Source organism: Nelusetta ayraudi, unplaced genomic scaffold (assembly GCF_046127955.1).
Source record: "Nelusetta ayraudi isolate G7.1 ecotype Tasmania unplaced genomic scaffold, CSIRO-AGI_Nayr_v1 ptg000079l, whole genome shotgun sequence".
NCBI classification, from domain to species: domain Eukaryota; kingdom Metazoa; phylum Chordata; class Actinopteri; order Tetraodontiformes; family Monacanthidae; genus Nelusetta; species Nelusetta ayraudi.
The window spans coordinates 279359-297500 of NW_027466129.1; the positions used below are offsets into that span (position 1 = coordinate 279359).

At 49.3% G+C, this 18142-nt stretch overlaps 1 protein-coding gene across 1 annotated transcript in view; it reads left to right on the forward strand.

Moving 5' to 3' along the window:
• Positions 1–868: 868 nt before the first annotated feature.
• rapgef5a (Rap guanine nucleotide exchange factor (GEF) 5a) overlaps positions 869–18142 on the forward strand; it is a 38583-nt gene continuing 21309 nt past the window's right edge. The window contains exons 1-5 of the mRNA XM_076043933.1: positions 869–1109; positions 7717–7764; positions 9259–9365; positions 9995–10116; positions 10315–10495. Of these exons, the coding sequence (XP_075900048.1) occupies positions 966–1109; positions 7717–7764; positions 9259–9365; positions 9995–10116; positions 10315–10495 (602 nt within the window). The 5' untranslated portion in view covers positions 869–965. The remainder of the gene's footprint in view (positions 1110–7716; positions 7765–9258; positions 9366–9994; positions 10117–10314; positions 10496–18142) is intronic.

An 18142-nucleotide genomic window follows, 5' to 3' on the forward strand; every position in this document is an offset into this window, starting at 1 on the left:
AGTGGGCTTCCGTTCCGCAGCTCCGTTTTGCATTCTGAATAATAAACCGTCAACACACCTGAGGCGCAAGCTATGTCCGCACACACTAATAAGTCTGCTTGACTATTAGTATTTTTTGTTTTGGTAAGTATTATATAAACGGTGGAAGAACCAGGAAGTGTTTAATCTTCCACAGGAAGCAGGTCGGAGGTGTCAGGTGTCAGCTCACCTGTCTCACCTCAGCCAACTTCCTCCCCCCCTTCAGTCTGAAAAACACACACAGCTGCTGAGGAGGAAAACTTTAGCAGCACACACACACACACACACACACACACTGGCTGCTCTTTGTTTACTTATGGAAATTCGAGGCAGGTAATGCGATGACGTAGCCTTCCTTCTGGTCCCCCTCCCCCCACAGACGTCTGTCTTTTATTTTTCATTTTATTTTTATTTTTTGCATTTCAATTCATTGAGTTTTACATAATTGTGATGTAATTACGGATCACCCCGAACGCGGTTGGTGGTGTTCGTTCTTTCTGAAGGTTGATATTCTGGAGCGAAACCGGTGCGTAAAAAGGTGGAAGTGATGCAATGACACTCTGCACCTGTGATCACTCCCCGCCCCTCACTCCCACCCACACCTTCCCCCGCTCCCCCCCCTCGCGCTCTGTCTCACACACACACACACACACGCGCGCGCGCGCGGGCCATTGGGTGGAGCAGCAGCGTCGCGTGCTGCGGAACGCACCGAGAGAACCGGACGGTGTCGCGCGCTGCTGCTTCTGCAGATGCGGGTCGGGACGCGCTGGGGAGGGGGGGAAATGGCGCGGGCGGTGCTGCTCCGCGTGAGGACGCAGTAGACTAGAGAAACGCAGCCGGTGCGTGCGTGCGTGCGTGCGTGTGGGTGGCGGGCGGGCAGGCAGACGAAGGAGCTCGAGGACAGAGCGGGAGCAGCAGCAGAAGGAGCAGGAGGAGCAGCGGGAGCCATGGAGGACTCCGAGCCCGCAGAGGACGGCTTGCTCGCGGGCTTGCGGTGGAACCGGAGCGCCCGGGACCAGGCTCAGCTCAAGCACAAGATCCGGGACCTGCCGGGGCTGCTGAAACACGGGCTGCACCTGCGGAAGAAGAGCGTGAGTAATTCAAACGCACCCACATTCTGTCTCCCTGACGGACGGGACCGCGCGTCCTTCCGCGTTTTCACCTCTGATGGACACAACTGGCCACTCAATGCACGTCTCATCTTTTTGCGTCGTGCGTCTGTGTATGTGCGTGTACGTGCGTGAGCGCGCGCGCGTTGTCCTTTCGGTTGCCGCGAGCCTGTTTCGTAAATCCGTCACGACCCAGGTGCGTTTTTTTTTTCCAGTTGGCTTTTTTTTCTGTCGCAGTGTGTGTGTGTGTGTGTGTGTGTGTGTGTGTGTGTGTGTGTGTGTGTGTGGGCGCTCCCGCGCGCCATATTCATAATAAGCGATTGCTGTTGTACATGATACCTTCACACTCTAGTAGTCAAGGCAACAACACCCCCCCCCCACCCCCCCTCCACCTCAACAGCAGATTTAAAACACACACACACACACACACACACACACACACACCTACCTACCTACCTGCCTGCCTGCCAACAGGACACTTCCAACACAAAGCGTTTTCTTTTTTTGTTGTAGGGATTATTGATTAATCCGTCACGCTCCTCCTTCCCAGTTGAATGATTATTTCATTCATTCATTGAGGGAGATTATGGTTGACGAGAAAAAAAAGCATTTTACGACGACCAATATGTGCCTTTTTGGAAAAAAAAAAAAAAAATCTCCTCAAAGTTTCAATTTAATCTCTCATTTAGCAGATTAGTAACCGCAGGTTTGTATAGAAGTTGTTAAATCTGTTGCCTTTGGACCGTCCATATTTAAAAGACATTTGTGGAGCAGCTGTCAGCAGCATTCATTCATTTGTTTAGCAGTGGCGATGTTATGTTTTGTAACAGCCGGTCCACTGAACACCAAAAGTGTGTGACCTGATGTGGAACAAACACACCTGACGAGCCAAATATCCCCCAAACACATTTATCTGCCATCAGGGAGAACACGGCCCCGGCCCCGGCCCCAGCCCCCCCCCCCCACCCCCCTCCTGTCGGCAGGAGCCGGAGTCACTGGGCCGGGAACCTTCTGGTCCCATTGGGCCTTAAAACATGACGTTGATGCACAACGTTTTGCCTCCTCGGAGCCTCAGCGTCTCTCCAGCAGGGGAGCAGAAGACGGACGAGACGCGTCGTGTTTCATCTCGTCATCTTCTGCTTGTTAGAGTTTCTTTAAGTGTTTACACTGGAGGCCGCTGCCGTTTATCCTCCTGGTGATGACGGGGAGGATGAAGGTTCCACTTGTCGTCCAGCCTCAGATGTTTGTCCTGTGTGTGGTGCGATTTGAGGAGCAGGAGTTCAAAGTGGAGGAACAAAAATGGAGGGACAGTTTTTCTTCTTTCTCCTGTGATCTGACTTAGTGTTTGTGTGTGTGTGTGTGTGAGAGAGAGAGTGAGAGAGTGAGTATGTGTGATGAGGCGTGGGTAAGTGGTGTAAAGGTATGGCTGCTCTGTGTAGACTGGTCTTTGCAGCGTGGCAGCTGGGCACGTCTCACCCACTTATTTGAAAAGATACTTCAAGGAAAAGATGCTGAAATTGTCTATGCTAATTAGGCAATGCTAATAATCGGGCCAAAAAAGGCTATGCTAAAAAGGAATCGCTAATGAGCGCACCAAAAAATGCTACACTCAAAAGTAAATTAACAAGGCTCCACTAAACAGGCTGTGCTAAAAAGCATTTAAACAAGGCTACGCTAAAGAGGCTATGCTAAATAGCAGGCAAAAAAGGCTTAGCTAAAAAGCACTTAAACAAGGTTACGCTAAAGAGGCTACGCTAAATAGCAGGCAAAAAAAGGCTTTGCTAAAAAGCACTTAAACAAGGCTATGCTAAAAAGCAGGCAAAAAAGGCTTTGCTAAAAAGCACTTAAACAGGGCTATGCTAACAGGCAGTGTTTTTTCCCGCTACTGCTGCTGTAACCCGACAGCAGCCTCACCTGCACCACGATCCCGTCTTACAATATTCTCTGCCGGGACTTGCTGCGGTATTTAATCGATAATCCTTTATTGGCCGGCGGTGTGACGGGATCAGGGAGGATTTGCTTGGAGAAACACTCGACACAACCCCTCCTCACTGTTGTCGGCGGGTGCTGTCGCACGGTGCTCTGTGAGTTTTTTTAAAGTTTTTTTTGTGAGTCTGTTGCAACACCGCCCTTAGACACAAATATTATTCTCCTGATTCAATCTTCCTTCGAATTATTGACAATTTAAAAAAAAAAAATGCCCTGCCCCTGCTCGGAACACGTTAGCCCTCCAGGGGCTAGTATGCCAAAGCGCTAGTCGTCAATATGGGATCAGCTGATGGAGTCACAGTGTGTCCTCTTTTGGGCCCAGTTGTGCATTCAAACTTTAAAAAAGACCCCAAAAAAAAAATGATGAAAAAAAAACAGAAAACAAAAACTCAAATAATGAAACTTTAGATCCCTAAATCAATGCCGACGCCCCAAACAGAGAGAGAGTGAAGTGTTTCCTGACGGATGAAACTCTCCTCCAGGGTCTGCTTCTCCGCATGCGCAGCAACGAAAACAAAGCTGGCGTTAATGAAAAATAAACAGCGATTTTTTTTTTTTTGTTTTGGTTGGAGTCGGGAGCGTCTTAGATTTAGAAAAAGTCCTTCCGAAGAAAAAACACAAGCGGCAGACTTTCATTCATTAGGCACCAACGCCGCTTGCGCTCTGCGACGCTCGACATCCATCATCACGCCGCTGCGATGCGAGCCAGCAGAGGTTATTATCAGCGTCGTGGAGGGGAGTCGATGATGACGACGACGATGATGATGATGATGATGACGACCGTGATGATGCCTCTCAGAGGATCCGAACTGTGCATCAAAACGTGCAGCTTAGCAGCGGAGACGCGTCTTTTTTTAATGCCTGAAAGCCATATTTCACATGCATAACTAAATTATATATTGAGATGAATGCTGGAGAGAGAGACACGCTGTAACACACACACACACACACACACACACACACACACACACACACACACACACACACGTGCGCGCTTCCAAACGTTAAGAACAGCCAGAGGGACGACTTTCAACCCAGAAATGTGCAGGAACTGAACTGTACAAATGTTAACCTTAGTTAGCATTGTTAGCATTGTGGCAGTGATGGTGTGGTTTTATTTTTTCGAGGGGCTTCCACATCCGAAGAGAACCACCAGAACTGGAAGCAGCAGCTCTGGTCGGGTGCAGAGCTCACCTTGAGCGCCACCTGTGTGTGTGTGGGGGGGGAAACCCTAGAAACGAAGCTGCAGCGTTCTCCCACTAATGAAATGAAACATTGCTTTCAGTGTTTAACACAAACTCACGGCGCTGTCCTATGCACAATATTTGGCCAGAAGTTCGATAAAAAAAAGGAGAAAAAATTTGACTCTCCATTTTCTGTTTTTTTTTTTTTTTTTTTTTTTTTTGTCTTTCTTTTTTCGGGTGCTTGGCTCGAACAAACGACGTGAATAATTAATTCACTGTGAGCTTTGCCGCTGTTTTCTTCTGCTGCTTCTGTCGATGTGTAACTGTAGTGAGCTGGAGTTCACTGCGTCTCTGCTGCGGACAAGCAAAGGTCGACTGCTTGCCGCCACCCTGACGTCTCCATGTTGGCTTCCTTCTTTGATGGATCTGTCGAGGAGCTCAGTGTGTGTGTGTGCGTGTGTGTGTGCGCGTGTGTGTGCGTGCGCGTGAGATAGAGAGTTGTTGTTTTTTTTGCCGAGCGTGCTCCTCACTTTGCTCAGCAATCTAATCACAGTGTAATCCATTCCTCTCGGATAATGACCCAGTGTGTACCCGGACACACACACACACACACACACACACACACACACACACGTGCACTATAGTCATGGCACAGATAAGTGTGTCAGCATGTGCTCTCACTTTATAGCTGCTGCTGCTGCTGCTGCTCCGCATTCATCTCTCCTCTCCTCTCCTCCTCTCCTCTCCTCCTCTCTTCTCCTCCTCTCTTCTCTTCTCCTCCTGTCACTCCATCCTGCTGCTGGGCCTCTGGTGCTCTAACGGCTGATGGACTCCACGTCCTGTGACAGAGAAGTGTGTGTGTGTGTGTGTGTGTGTGTGTGTTTTGTGTGACGGAAACGCAGACAACAAAAAAAGACGCTCTCAGGAACATTCTTCTTGTCTCGCGATGCATCATGAATGAAACACCTCCGTGTGTGTGTGTGTGTGTGTGTGTGTGTGTGTGTGTGTGTGTGTGTGTGTGTGTGTGTGTGTGTGTGTGTGAAGTTAGAGACAAAGACCTCTGAAGGCAGAGGTCCGTATTCACTCGACAGGGGAGACAAAGAGATGCAGAGATAAGATAAGAGAGTGACCGAGACAAAGGAGAGATAGGAGCAGGAGGAGGAGGAGCTGGAGGTGCAGCAGGAGCAGAGGGAGGCGGTGAGAGTCGGAACCCGTTGATTTAGTGTGTGTGCCGTGCTCGGCTGCTCGGTTTGCTCTACTTCACCCGCCGTCCAAACACAGAGAAGAAGCTCTGGTCTCCTCTGAATCCTCCCAGGAGCTCCACACTGGGGCTCTGTCCGTCCGTCCGTCTGTCCGTCTGTCCGTCTGTCTGTCTGTCTGTCTGTCTGTCCATCTGTCCAGCCGTCTGCGCGTCCGTCTGTCTGTCCATCTGTCTTGTCTTTTCTTTATTTCTATTTTGTTCGGCAGATGAAAACTCGGCAGCTCTCAGACTGAAACTTTCCATTCCTGCAGTGTAAACAGGAAACTGGTTCCTGGTCCTGGCGTCTCCTCTGGGGGGGGCGCCGACCGATGATTCTCGTCTCGTCTCGTCTCTGCGTGTTCATCGATTAATTGCGCAATACGCTATCATTTTCCCCCTCGTCATACATTTATTAGGTTGTTTTCCGTCATTAAATAAGGAAGCAGCCGGGGAATGGACAGCATCGGCTTTCAAAGAGAAATTCCAGCGGCCAGACAGAAGTGAAGCTGAAGAAATGAAGCACAAACAATCCAAAATCTTTTCAGAATTTTATATTTTTACAGCCTCCTTTCATTTTATTTTATTTTATTGAACTTCATTTTTTTTTTTTTCATCATAGATCTGCGTCATCGCTCGGTCTGGTCTTGTTCACCTTCTCTCACTCTCAGGCACTCAGGCCCTGCTGTGATTGGCTCAGCCTGTCACTCTCTCTTCACTTCTCTCTCTCTCTGTCCGACTCCTTTTTCTTCTTTTTTTCCACCAATTTTTTCGATCTGCCGCCGCCGCCGCCTCCGATTCGTCACCTTGTGGTGGGCGGTTGATGTCCGCCAGCCGCTGAGCCGTGGCGAGGAGATTAAACCCACAGCTGCGTCAGTGATCCCGCCTCCTCATCGTCTCACATCTGATGTCACGTCCTGCTGGGAAAAAAAATGGGAAAATTTTGAAATGCGATTCTCGTTCCTCCCCCGCGCTCTGGTTGGGGGGAGGAGCCTCCTCAAGCCAGAGCCGTTAAACAATAAAACGTGATTTTTAAAAAAAATTCTTATCTGGACATTATCGCCGATTTTATTGCCTCCTCTGTCATAAAGTTGCGTGGGCCGGGAAAGTTTTACAAACATCCGCTTCAACCACTGCGTAACCGCAAAATGAATACTGTGCGTCTGAAATGTATGAACTGCGTTGGTTGCAGTGGGCGGGTGTCTGTGTGAAGGCTGGTCACATGACTCCTCCTCACCAATATCAAATTAAATTGAAGTGAAATTCATTTTGTTATTCTTTATTTAAAAACTGCCGACTAAGACACACAGGTCTAAAGAAATAGCACTCTGTGAGGTCACAAAGGGCATGATACCTCTCTCAGGTTAGTGACCTCACCTCCGGCCAGGTCTTGGCTCCGCCCTCTGAGACGCCCCCTCCCCCACCCCTTCCAAAATATAGCAAATATTTCAGCAGGAGGCTGCAAACAGAGGGCTAAATAGGCCATTGTGTACACTAATCAACACTCTTGTGGCGCTGCAGTGCATGCAGATGGCCTCAGGGGGCGCTTTTCCAGCTATGGCCCGACTTCACACACTGCTTCTTCTTCCTGTTATCTTTCGATCTCCTCTCTGAGGGCGGCCGTTGGAACATTTATGAGGGTGTGGAACGGTTACAAACAACACGAGCTGGACCCACATTTGTGCTTTATTGTCGAGTAATTGAACTGATTGCATCGTTAATATGTGACTTGCATGATTGTTTGCTTGGTGCTGACAAATCCCCGCGTGAATGTGTGTCACTGGTGGACAAACGTGACTCAGCCTCCCCGAAAATGGTGAAACTGGTTTTACCTCGAGTGTTGTTTGCTCTGTGTGTGTGTGTGTGTGTGTGTGTGTGTGTGTGTGTGTGTGTGTGTGTGTGTGTGTGTGTGTGTAAATGTTTGCTCCTGTAAAAAGTCAAATTGAAGACTGGAATATATTTTCCACCCTTCAAAGTGAGGAGATTTTGAGTAGGTTTTGGGGTGAAAGGTCAGAGAAGGAGATAGTGTGAGTCCTCATAAAGGTAGAGAGACGTGTGTGTGTGTGTGTGTGTGTGTGTGTGTGTGTGTGTGTGTGTGTGTGTGTGTGTGTGTGTGTGTGTGTGTGTCATTGTGTCATTGTGTTGACTCTGACAGCTTGTTTGTGTATTGTTTCAACAGCAATCACCTGACACTATCCCCGGCCCGAGCACTGGACCTACACACAAGGTAAACACACACACACACACACACACACACACACACACACACACACACACACACACACACACAGACTGATGTCATCTCTTATGTGTTAAACATTAAAGTGAGAGTGTGTGTGTGTGTGTTTTGACTCAACACATATGACATCAGTGAGTATATTCCCTCGGGACCTTTTTACACACACACACACACACACACACACACACACACACACACACACACACACACACAGAGTTTGAATTTGCCATGCATCAGTGTGACTCCTCTTCAGTCCTGTTTCTTTGCTGCACTCTGGAAGCTCCTCGGGGTTTGTGTGTCTCTGCGGCAGCTCTTTGAACTGGCCGCCGTGTCGCTCTCTTTAAAATGAAAAGAATCCACATCTGAGGTTCACTGGCTGCTTTCCACCCTCCTCCCCTTTTATTTAACGCATGAATGTTTTTTTTCACTTGGTCCTGCAGCGCTGTCGTTGTTCGCCAGACTCTTTATGTCGCTAACTTTAGCTTTTAGCCACGGGTTTGGTTTTAGCTTATAGCCGCCTGGCCTGGAAGGACACACAATTGAGTGCAAGAATTAGAATAATTTTTAGTCATGATAGAAAAAGGTTTTTATTTTTGTGGAATACGTTTGGCTCGCGACAGACGGGCATCTCGGCCAACAGTCGTTGAATGACCTTGATGTTTGGTTGTTTCAATCCAGTCCTACAACACTCATTGCACCAAACCTGTTGGAGATCATTAGAAATGTGGGAACTCTGACCGTCTTTTTTATTTTATCTTTTATCATTTAGAATAGGTTATCTGGGGTCATATTGACGTGTTTGACTATAATGTTATATCATAAACAAAAAAAGAAAATCGTGCAACTTTCTCTAAGTGAAATTTTCAAAATTGTCCCTGACTTCTAACTTTCTTCCGCACGCCGCATCTGAAACTCGCTGGGAAAAAAATCCACAATTTTACAGCATTCAGCACCGCTCTCAATCCACCTGATTTGCAAACGTAGCGCAGAAGGGAAAAAACAGGCCTGCGTGAGCCAACGCTGACTCCCTCGGCTGGGCTTCACTACCAGGAACCAGCAGTAAAACATGGACGCTGCATCCCTGCAGAATACCACCAGCGCCACCACGGCTAACCCCCGCAGCATGCGAGTGTGATTTTTTTAAGCGCAAGAAAAACCCTGCTTCTTAGAACACGGTGCTGTACCAGAGCATCGACGGCGTCGGGATTAAGGCCCAGAGAGGACACACACACACACACACGCACACACACACTCAGTCGATGGTTCTCGGCTCCTCGGGGGGGAACATAAATCAAGGTGTCCTTCACAACCTGTCCACACGTTCACTGCCGCCGCCCTTATGGTCATGAGCAGGATAATATTTAAAGAGTGTGTTGACATTCATCTTGATGCTGTGTGTGTGTGTGTGTGTGTGTGTGTGTGTGTGTGTGTGTGTGTGTGTGTGTGTGTGTGTGTGTGTGTGTGTGTGTGTGTGTGTGTCAGTCTTGCTCTCAGAGTTTCCCATGTGCCGGCCGCAGCGTGAGGAATGCCTTCCTCTCCAACGGGCCGTACCCGGCCAAGGACAAGATCCACCTGGCCAGGATCATACGGTACGCTGGCCCCGCCTCCTCGAGTCCTCGCCCACTTCCCACTTCCTGTTTCTGTCTGCAGCTCAGAGATCGATGTGACCGGCCGAGCGTTTGTGTCCGGTCGCCTCCTGATTGGTCTGGGGTGGGCGGGGGGAGGAGGAGTGAGTCCTGGCTGCCTGTGTGTGTGTGTGTGTGTGTGTGTGTGGGGGGGGGGGCGGCGGGGGGGGGGTGAAACAGACGGCGTGTGATGTGAATTTTTAAGTGCTGGAAAGCCGCTGCTCCGGGAATACATGCGAAAGCACACAGCAGCATGCAAGAGTCATGTGAACATCTGGACGCAATTTATAAATAGACACTTTAGAGCATCTGTGCACGTCAACACACACACACACACACACACACTGGAGGAGGAGGGGGAGGGGGAGGAGGTTATCTTTGGGGGAAAAAGTGTACGGAGCGTCTTGTAAAAAAAGGCTCAGCGGGAACTAATGAATAATCGATGCGTATTGATTGTATGAGAAAAGACGAGTCTCACACTGGCGGGAAGGTGGGCGTGTGCGGCTGTGCGTTAAGTGTGTGTGTGTGTGTGTGTGTGTGTGTGTGTGTGTGTGTGTGTGTGTGTGTGTGTGTGTGTCTCTCCAACCACGCAGGCGGAGCTACGTGGGGGTGGAGCTGGTGCAGTGGCTGTGCGACCAGTGTGTGTACGTGCGCTGTCGCACCACCGCCGTGCGCGTCTGGCAGGTGCTGCTGGAGCTGGGAGTCCTGCTGTCCGGTATAGGACACACACACACACACACACACACACACACACACACACACACACACACACACACACACACTCTGAGCACCCTCAGCAGCAGACATCAGGGTGAACAATGTCATCATGAGCAATACTTGTTCTTCCCTGAAAAGCAGTGTGTTAAAGAAATAAATGAATGAAAACTCTTCCACCGGCCGTGTGCTTCCCCAGTCGACCAGCGGGTGGTGTTCTCCGACTCCAACTCCTACTACCAGTTCAGCTTCGAGGAGTGCGACTCGGCCTCCTGCGAGTTCCGCTCCAACGAGGGCGAGTGGCCGGAGGCCGTGCGGCTCCTCCTGCAGCTGGCCCCCTACGTCCAGTTCCGGTCCGGAGGAGGCGGGACCACCAGCCCGTGAGTCTGCCACCTGCTGGCTGCTTTCTTAACTGGTCCGAGATCGAGAACCTTGTCGCTGAATGTTGTTGTAGTTTTGTTTTGTTTTTTTATCATCGCGGCTCTGCTCGTGTTTCCGTGACCTTTGACCTTTAACTGGTCCACTTGTTACAAAGTGACTTTCTCAGTCCAAACTGAGTGGCGTCGATGTTTCTGGGCGTTAATCCCGGACGCTTGCGCCCTCCACTGGCCGCTTGTCGACTTTGTTTCTGTGAGACGACGTGATTGGTCGGTCCCGCCGGACGTTGACGGCGGCGACGCACTGGCTTGACCTCCGCCTGACCTGAGTCTGGCCCACTTTTCAGTCCCGCCTGACAACTTGCGAGTGCAGATGAGTCCCTTTTTGCAGTGCTTTTTGCTGCAGAATACAAACACACACACACACACACACACAAACTCGCACACTGGAGTTTCCCAGTCTCTCAGCAGCGTCATCACTCCTTATGTCGGGGACTCACGGCAACAACATGCGGGAAAAAAAACAAACTTTATACGTTCCCACCTGCAGCACACCAGACAGTCTGTGACACACACAACACACACACACACACACACACACACACACACACACACACACACACACACACACACACACACACGGTCACAGGCAGAGTTGCCGCCGTCAGCTTCTCCTCTGTGTGGGATTCCTGCTGCGGCTGTCACTGAACTCAATCTGTCACTCAGAGGTAGTGAGACCAGGGAGGCAGGGGGGAGGGGGAGGGGGAGAGAAGGGGGAGGAGTTATGCTCGCCTAAAAAAAAATAGCGAGAGAGAGCGTATACAGTGCAACACAGTGCACACGTCGGCACATTTATCAGACGTCATCTTGAGGGATTTTCACTGATGATGATGATAATAATAATAATAATAATAATAATAATAGATACTTTATCTTCATGGGGAAATTGTTGTATCCAGCAGCTCATATAAAACACATAAAAACATCATCACATATAAGCAGCAGTAGTAGCAGCAGCAATAGTAGTCGATGCTGTAGCAGCAGCAGCAGCAGTAGTATTAGGAGCAGTGGTAGAAGCAGTAGTAGCAGCAGCAGCAACAGTAGTAGTAGTCGGAGCAGTAACACCAGTAGTAGTAGCAGCAGCAGCAGCAGTAGCAGCAGCAGCAGCAGTAGCAGCAGCAGTAGTAGTAGTAGTAGTAGTCGGAGCAGTAACACCAGTAGTAGTAGCAGCAGCAGCAGCAGTAGCAGCAGCAGCAGCAGTAGTAGTAGTAGTAGTAGTAGTCGGAGCAGTAACACCAGTAGTAGTAGCAGCAGTAGCAGCAGCAGCAGTAGTAGTAGTAGTCGGAGCAGTAACACCAGTAGTAGTAGCAGCAGCAGCAGCAGTAGTAGTAGTAGTCGGAGCAGTAACACCAGTAGTAGTAGCAGCAGTAGCAGCAGCAGCAGCAGTAGTAGTAGTAGTCGGAGCAGTAATACCAGTAGCAGCAGCAGCAGCAGCAGCAGCAGTAGTAGTAGTAGTCGGAGCAGTAATACCAGTAGCAGTAGCAGCAGCAGCAGCAGCAGTAGTAGTAGTAGTCGGAGCAGTAACACCAGTAGTAGTAGCAGTAGCAGCAGCAGCAGCAGCAGCAGTAGCAGCAGCAGCAGCAGTAGTAGTAGCAGCAGTAGCAGCAGCAGCAGCAGTAGTAGTAGTAGTCGGAGCAGTAACACCAGTAGTAGTAGCAGCAGTAGCAGCAGCAGCAGTAGCAGCAGCAGCAGCAGTAGTAGTAGTAGTCGGAGCAGTAACACCAGTAGTAGTAGCAGTAGCAGCAGCAGCAGCAGTAGCAGTAGTAGTAGTAGTAGTAGTCGGAGCAGTAACACCAGTAGTAGTAGCAGTAGCAGCAGCAGCAGCAGTAGCAGCAGCAGCAGCAGTAGTAGTAGCAGCAGCAGCAGCAGCAGTAGTAGTAGCAGCAGCAGCAGCAGCAGCAGCAGCAGCAGCAGTAGTAGTAGTAGCAGCAGCAGCAGCAGCAGCAGTAGTAGTAGTCGGAGCAGTAATACCAGTAGTAGTAGCAGTAGCACCAGCAGCAGTAGCAGCAGTAGCAGCAGCAGCAGTAGTAGTAGTAGTAGTCGGAGCAGTAACACCAGTAGTAGTAGCAGTAGCAGCAGCAGCAGCAGTAGTAGCAGCAGCAGCAGCAGTAGTAGTAGTAGTCGGAGCAGTAACACCAGTAGTAGTAGCAGCAGTAGCAGCAGCAGCAGCAGCAGTAGCAGCAGTAGCAGCAGCAGCAGTAGCAGCAGCAGCAGCAGTAGTAGTAGTAGTCGGAGCAGTAACACCAGTAGTAGTAGCAGTAGCAGCAGCAGTAGCAGCAGCAGCAGCAGTAGTAGTAGCAGCAGCAGCAGCAGCAGCAGTAGTAGTAGCAGCAGCAGCAGCAGCAGTAGTAGTAGTAGTAGTAGTAGTAGTAGCAGCAGCAGCAGCAGCAGTAGCAGCAGCAGCAGTAGTAGTAGTCGGAGCAGTAATACCAGTAGTAGTAGCAGTAGCACCAGCAGCAGTAGCAGCAGCAGCAGCAGCAGTAGTAGTAGTAGTAGTCGGAGCAGTAATACCAGTAGTAGTAGCAGTAGCAGCAGCACCAGCACCAGCAGCAGTAGTAGCAGCAGCAGCAGTAGTAGTAGTAGTCGGAGCAGTAATACCAGTAGTAGTAGCAGTAGCAGCAGCAGCAGCACCAGCAGCAGTAGTAGCAGCAGCAGCAGTAGTAGTAGTAGTCGGAGCAGTAATACCAGTAGCAGTAGCAGTAGCAGCAGCAGCAGTAGCAGCAGCAGCAGCAGCAGTAGTAGTAGTAGTCGGAGCAGTAATACCAGTAGTAGTAGCAGTAGCAGCAGCAGCAGCAGCAGCAGCAGCAGTAGTAGTAGTAGTAGTAGTCGGAGCAGTAATACCAGTAGTAGTAGCAGCAGCAGCAGCAGTAGCAGTAGTAGTAGTAGTAGTAGTCGGAGCAGTAACACCAGTAGTAGTAGCAGTAGCAGCAGCAGCAGCAGCAGCAGTAGCAGCGGCAGCAGCAGCAGTAGTAGTAGTCGGAGCAGTAATACCAGTAGTAGTAGCAGTAGCACCAGCAGCAGTAGCAGCAGCAGCAGCAGTAGTAGTAGTAGTCGGAGCAGTAATACCAGTAGTAGTAGCAGTAGCAGCAGCAGCAGCAGCAGCAGCAGTAGTAGTAGTAGTAGTAGCAGCAGCAGCAGCAGCAGCAGTAGTAGTAGCAGCAGCAGCAGCAGCAGCAGCAGCAGCAGTAGTAGTAGTAGTAGTCGGAGCAGTAATACCAGTAGCAGTAGCAGTAGCAGCAGCAGCAGTAGCAGCAGCAGCAGCAGTAGTAGTAGTAGTAGTCGGAGCAGTAATACCAGTAGCAGTAGCAGTAGCAGCAGCAGCAGCAGCAGTAGCAGCAGCAGCAGCAGCAGCAGTTGTAGTAGTAGTCGGAGCAGTAACACCAGTAGTAGTAGCAGTAGCAGCAGCAGCAGCAGCGTCGGTCTCAGATGGATTGATTCTCAGCTCCAGGCTTCACTGTGACTAAAAGTCGAAGAAAAAAGTCTTCAGTGTTCCTGTTTTTAATGGGGAGAGTAGCAAACCACAGTCACTGCTGCAGCATCCGGGCTAATAGCAGCAGCAGCAGCAGCAGCAGCAGCAGCCCCACAGCCGCCGCCTCCTCCTCCTCCTGTCCTCGCAGGATTTTAAAATGAACATCTTCATTAGAAGGCAAAAATAAAACAGTGACGCTGCTGTTTTTTGTTTTTTAGCTTTACCTTTTTTTCATAAAAGTGCTTCATCTCCATGGAGCTGCATTACCAAAGACAATCAAATCACACATTCTCAACATGTTATGAACCGAACCGCTGCCCAGCTATCAGTGCTGAAGCTGGTGGGGTGGTGGGGGAGGGGGGGTATTGCAAATTCCGTCCGTGCGTGACTGATGCCGATGCGGCGCATCGGAATTTGCCGGCGTGTCTCCCGCTGCGGCGTTAATCTAATGAGGCAGCCGCCGAGCCGACACTGATGATGACTTGATAAGTGGGAGCGTTAGCGGCTCAGCGCTAATGGCACGTCGTCCTCCGCAAGATGTTTCCTGGCGTGTGTCATTAATTTGTTGGCGGCTCCGCCTCGCCTCCGTGCGGTGGTGGCGGTGGCGGCGGTTGAAGTTGATTAGATTGTTGTCGATCCTCTGCAGCAAAGATGCCTTGCAGACGCAATCTGTCTCTTTTTTTTATTTCATTTATTTTTTTGTTTTTGCCTTTGAGCGTTGAAGTGCGGAAGCGCTTTGCTGCCAGAACCAGAAAACAACAGTGCTCAGTGTCGCGTTATAGCGTCAATCTTTCTCGTTTTTACGTGATCATTTTCACGTTAAAACTTCAAACTGTGACATTATTTTGTAAAAATGTTTTGTGTGATAATTTTCACATTATAACAACAAACTATCATGATATTTCATGATATTTTTCCCAATATAACTTGAAATGATCACTTTGTTTCGTGATAATTGTCACGTTATAAGTTGAAATGATCACATTGTTTCACATGGCAGCAATGCACTTCCGTATTAAAGCGCTTTTTAAAGGCTTTTTAAAGGCTTTTTATGTTGTTTTAAGAGTTGTCACAATTGCCTTTTTTTAAATTCTGTTTTTATTTTGGCAAACATATATAAGCAGTATATTAGAATTATTCCAAGTGCAGTGACAGCCAACCTTTTAAAAAATGTTTGTGACAAAATACAAAAGATAATAGAAGAGAAAGAAGAAACAAAAACGGAAATGAAACAAACAAGGCAGCGGCACAATTGCCTTTGTAAGAATATTTTGAGCAGAGCACATTTCGACCCCCCCCCCCCCCCCCCCCCCCAACCCCTCCCCCATCCTCGGGTTCCATCTGCCGGGAATCTGACTGGCGGCAGGTTTAACAAGCGCCCTCTCTTGGCAGGACTCAGCTTCTCAGTCTCACTTTGCCTCTGTCAGGGAAAAGAAAACCTGCATGTGTAGTGGCTTCTTCAGCGGCGCTGCGTATGAGGAGGCGATGAACTTCCTGTCGTTGGATGTGATCTCCGTCTCTCGCGTGTAAGCATCCCTATTATAAAGAATCCAAATTAAAAGAAAAAAGATGAAGCCATCAAACACTGCTGAGCTCTCAAGAAGTAAAAAAAAGAAGAAGATTTTTCATCCCTGTCAGATCCGAGGAGATAAGAAGCCGACCTGTGAAACTCCTGTGGAGTTGCTTCATTTGAGATCATGTGACCGCCCCGCCCCCCCTCCCATTTAGTATCTCTGTGGAGCATGTCCAGCATGTTTGGCCCTCTTGACTTCTGACATGATGCATGATAACAGGATAAATCCTCCTCATGTATTTCACATCGTCGCAGCTTTTAAAAGCCAGATAGCTGAAAATTTCCCAACAGCAAGCCCTCCTTCTCCTCCTTCTCCTCCTCCTCGCCCCGCCTCTCCTCTTCCTCCTCAGATGTGTGATGAGCCGCATCCGTTTGACTCCGTCCTAATTAGAGCTCACGCAGGCAAACGCACAGATGGTGAACGTAAGCATGTAGTTGTGGGCGCCGTCTTTTTTTTTTTTTCTCTCTCCCCGTTTTCTTGCTGTGTTCTAGCGCTCACATGATCCATTGATGCTCTTTCACTCCGCCCACCACCACCACCACCACCACCACCGCTGCGTGAACATCGCCGTGGCTATACGAATCCTGTAATTTCAGGTTTTTGCTGAAGCCGATTTAGTATGAAGACATCTCGGCCGTCGGAGGAGGCAGACAGCTACTTGAAAGACTCTCGAGGAAGAGACAAAGACGCCCTTATTGTTCAGTTTGCTGGTTCCTCACAGGAGATGCAGGTGCACTCATGCTGAGTCAGGAACCCTGGCCAGAAACCCCACAAAACCCAAAACACCCTGTTGACATGAAATACAGCAGGACTCGTGGCATAGGTCGTCGTGTGTTCTTGCAGCGGTAGCACGATAATTCTGACCTGGCTCACCATGAGGGATATATTTGAGTATTTTTTCAATTATATTTACAATATCCATCAATATCCATCTTTCCACTGTTTTGGAACGAGGCTCTAGTAAACGTGATTTGATGTCAGTTGAAAATGAACAAAAGCATGACAACAAAATAACTGTTTTTGAAGCTCTTTATTAAAATGACTCTTAAAGCCCTCGCAAAATTGATGAAAATACAACAGTTTTATGATTTACTGACTATCATCAGCAGTCATTAGTAGCGGTGTAATTTCTTCAAGTTAAAAAGCTGACCGGGTTGCAAATGGCCCCTGGACCGTAGTTTGCCCAGACACAGGTGATTGGTTGGATGAACCGATTTCCTTGTTACCCAGGAAGCCCTTTGGTGGCAGCTCAAGGGCGCCACCTATTGACGTGTGTCACCTCCCCACTGCTGCGGGTGAAGTCGAACGAGGCAGTGTAACCCGGGGGGGCCAATCAGTGCCTTTGGTTCTCCTCTCGTTCTTCCTCTAGTCCAGGCATGGGAAAACTACGGCCCGGGGGCCATATGTGGCCCATAAGGCCTTTTATTCCAGCCCAACAAATTTGAAGAAATTATATTCATAGTAAGAAAAAGTCATGGAAAAGCTGTGTTTTATCCATTTTTTCTTTTTCTTTCGTTTTAAGAGTCGTTTTAATTAAAGAGCTGAACACCGTGGAGCTACAAAGACGCTCGTGTTGCTTGCTGAACTTTGCTTTGGTTCGTTTTCAATTGACAATAAAGCTCCCATGATGTATTTTTTCCTCCTATGAGGTGGCTCACCAAAACACTCCATCCGTCTGCTGCTGCTCCGGCTCCTCTGTCAAATGTTAGAACCCATTGTGGCCCCACCAGTCAAAAGGTTTACCCAGCCCTGGTCTAGTCGGTCGCCTGTAAATCAGACTGACCAGCTTCCTGTCACCGCTAAGCTCCGCCCCCTTCCGCCTCAGTGGTTAATGTGTGCCTGTAGTCCAGTCAGAACCACAGACGCACACACACACACACACAGTAACATTGTTTGCCACACAGGTGTTCCTGGTGTCACTGGGAGCTATTGATAAAAATTCAAACTCTATGCAAATATGCAAATAGCTCATCTGCTGTGTCAGTGTCTCTCTGTGAGAGAGGTGAGAGGCGAAGCTTCTTAGCTTCCAACCACCTCCTCCTCCTCCTCCACCTCCACCACCACCACCACCACCACCACTGCCACTGAATTCAGACAGGCCAACCTGCTGTGACTGCAGTTGGAATCACACAGCTGAGCAGAAAACAGCCGCCTGTTTGCACGGCGGATGGAAATGTATGTATTTGCAGGTGGAACTCGTGCTTTGAGTGAAAAATGCATGAGTATGTAGCCGCTGCACTGACTCTCTCTCACACACACACACACGCAGGCAGTGGTACATCAATGGGAGGCTGCGTCCTGCAGCTATTTTAAAACGAAACCCACATGAAAGAGCAAAGAGAAGTGAAGTGGGCGGGGCTTCTTTTTGTGTGTGTGTGTGTGTGTGCGTGTGTGTGTGTGTGTGTGTGGACGATCCACACAAAGACCATGTGGGCCATCAGTGCAGAGCCGTAGAGAGAGAGAGAGAGGGGGGGGGGGGGGGCAGATGGGAGGCACGATGAAATATTCAACTCTGCTGAATAAAAAATCTCCCCCGAGAAGAAAACA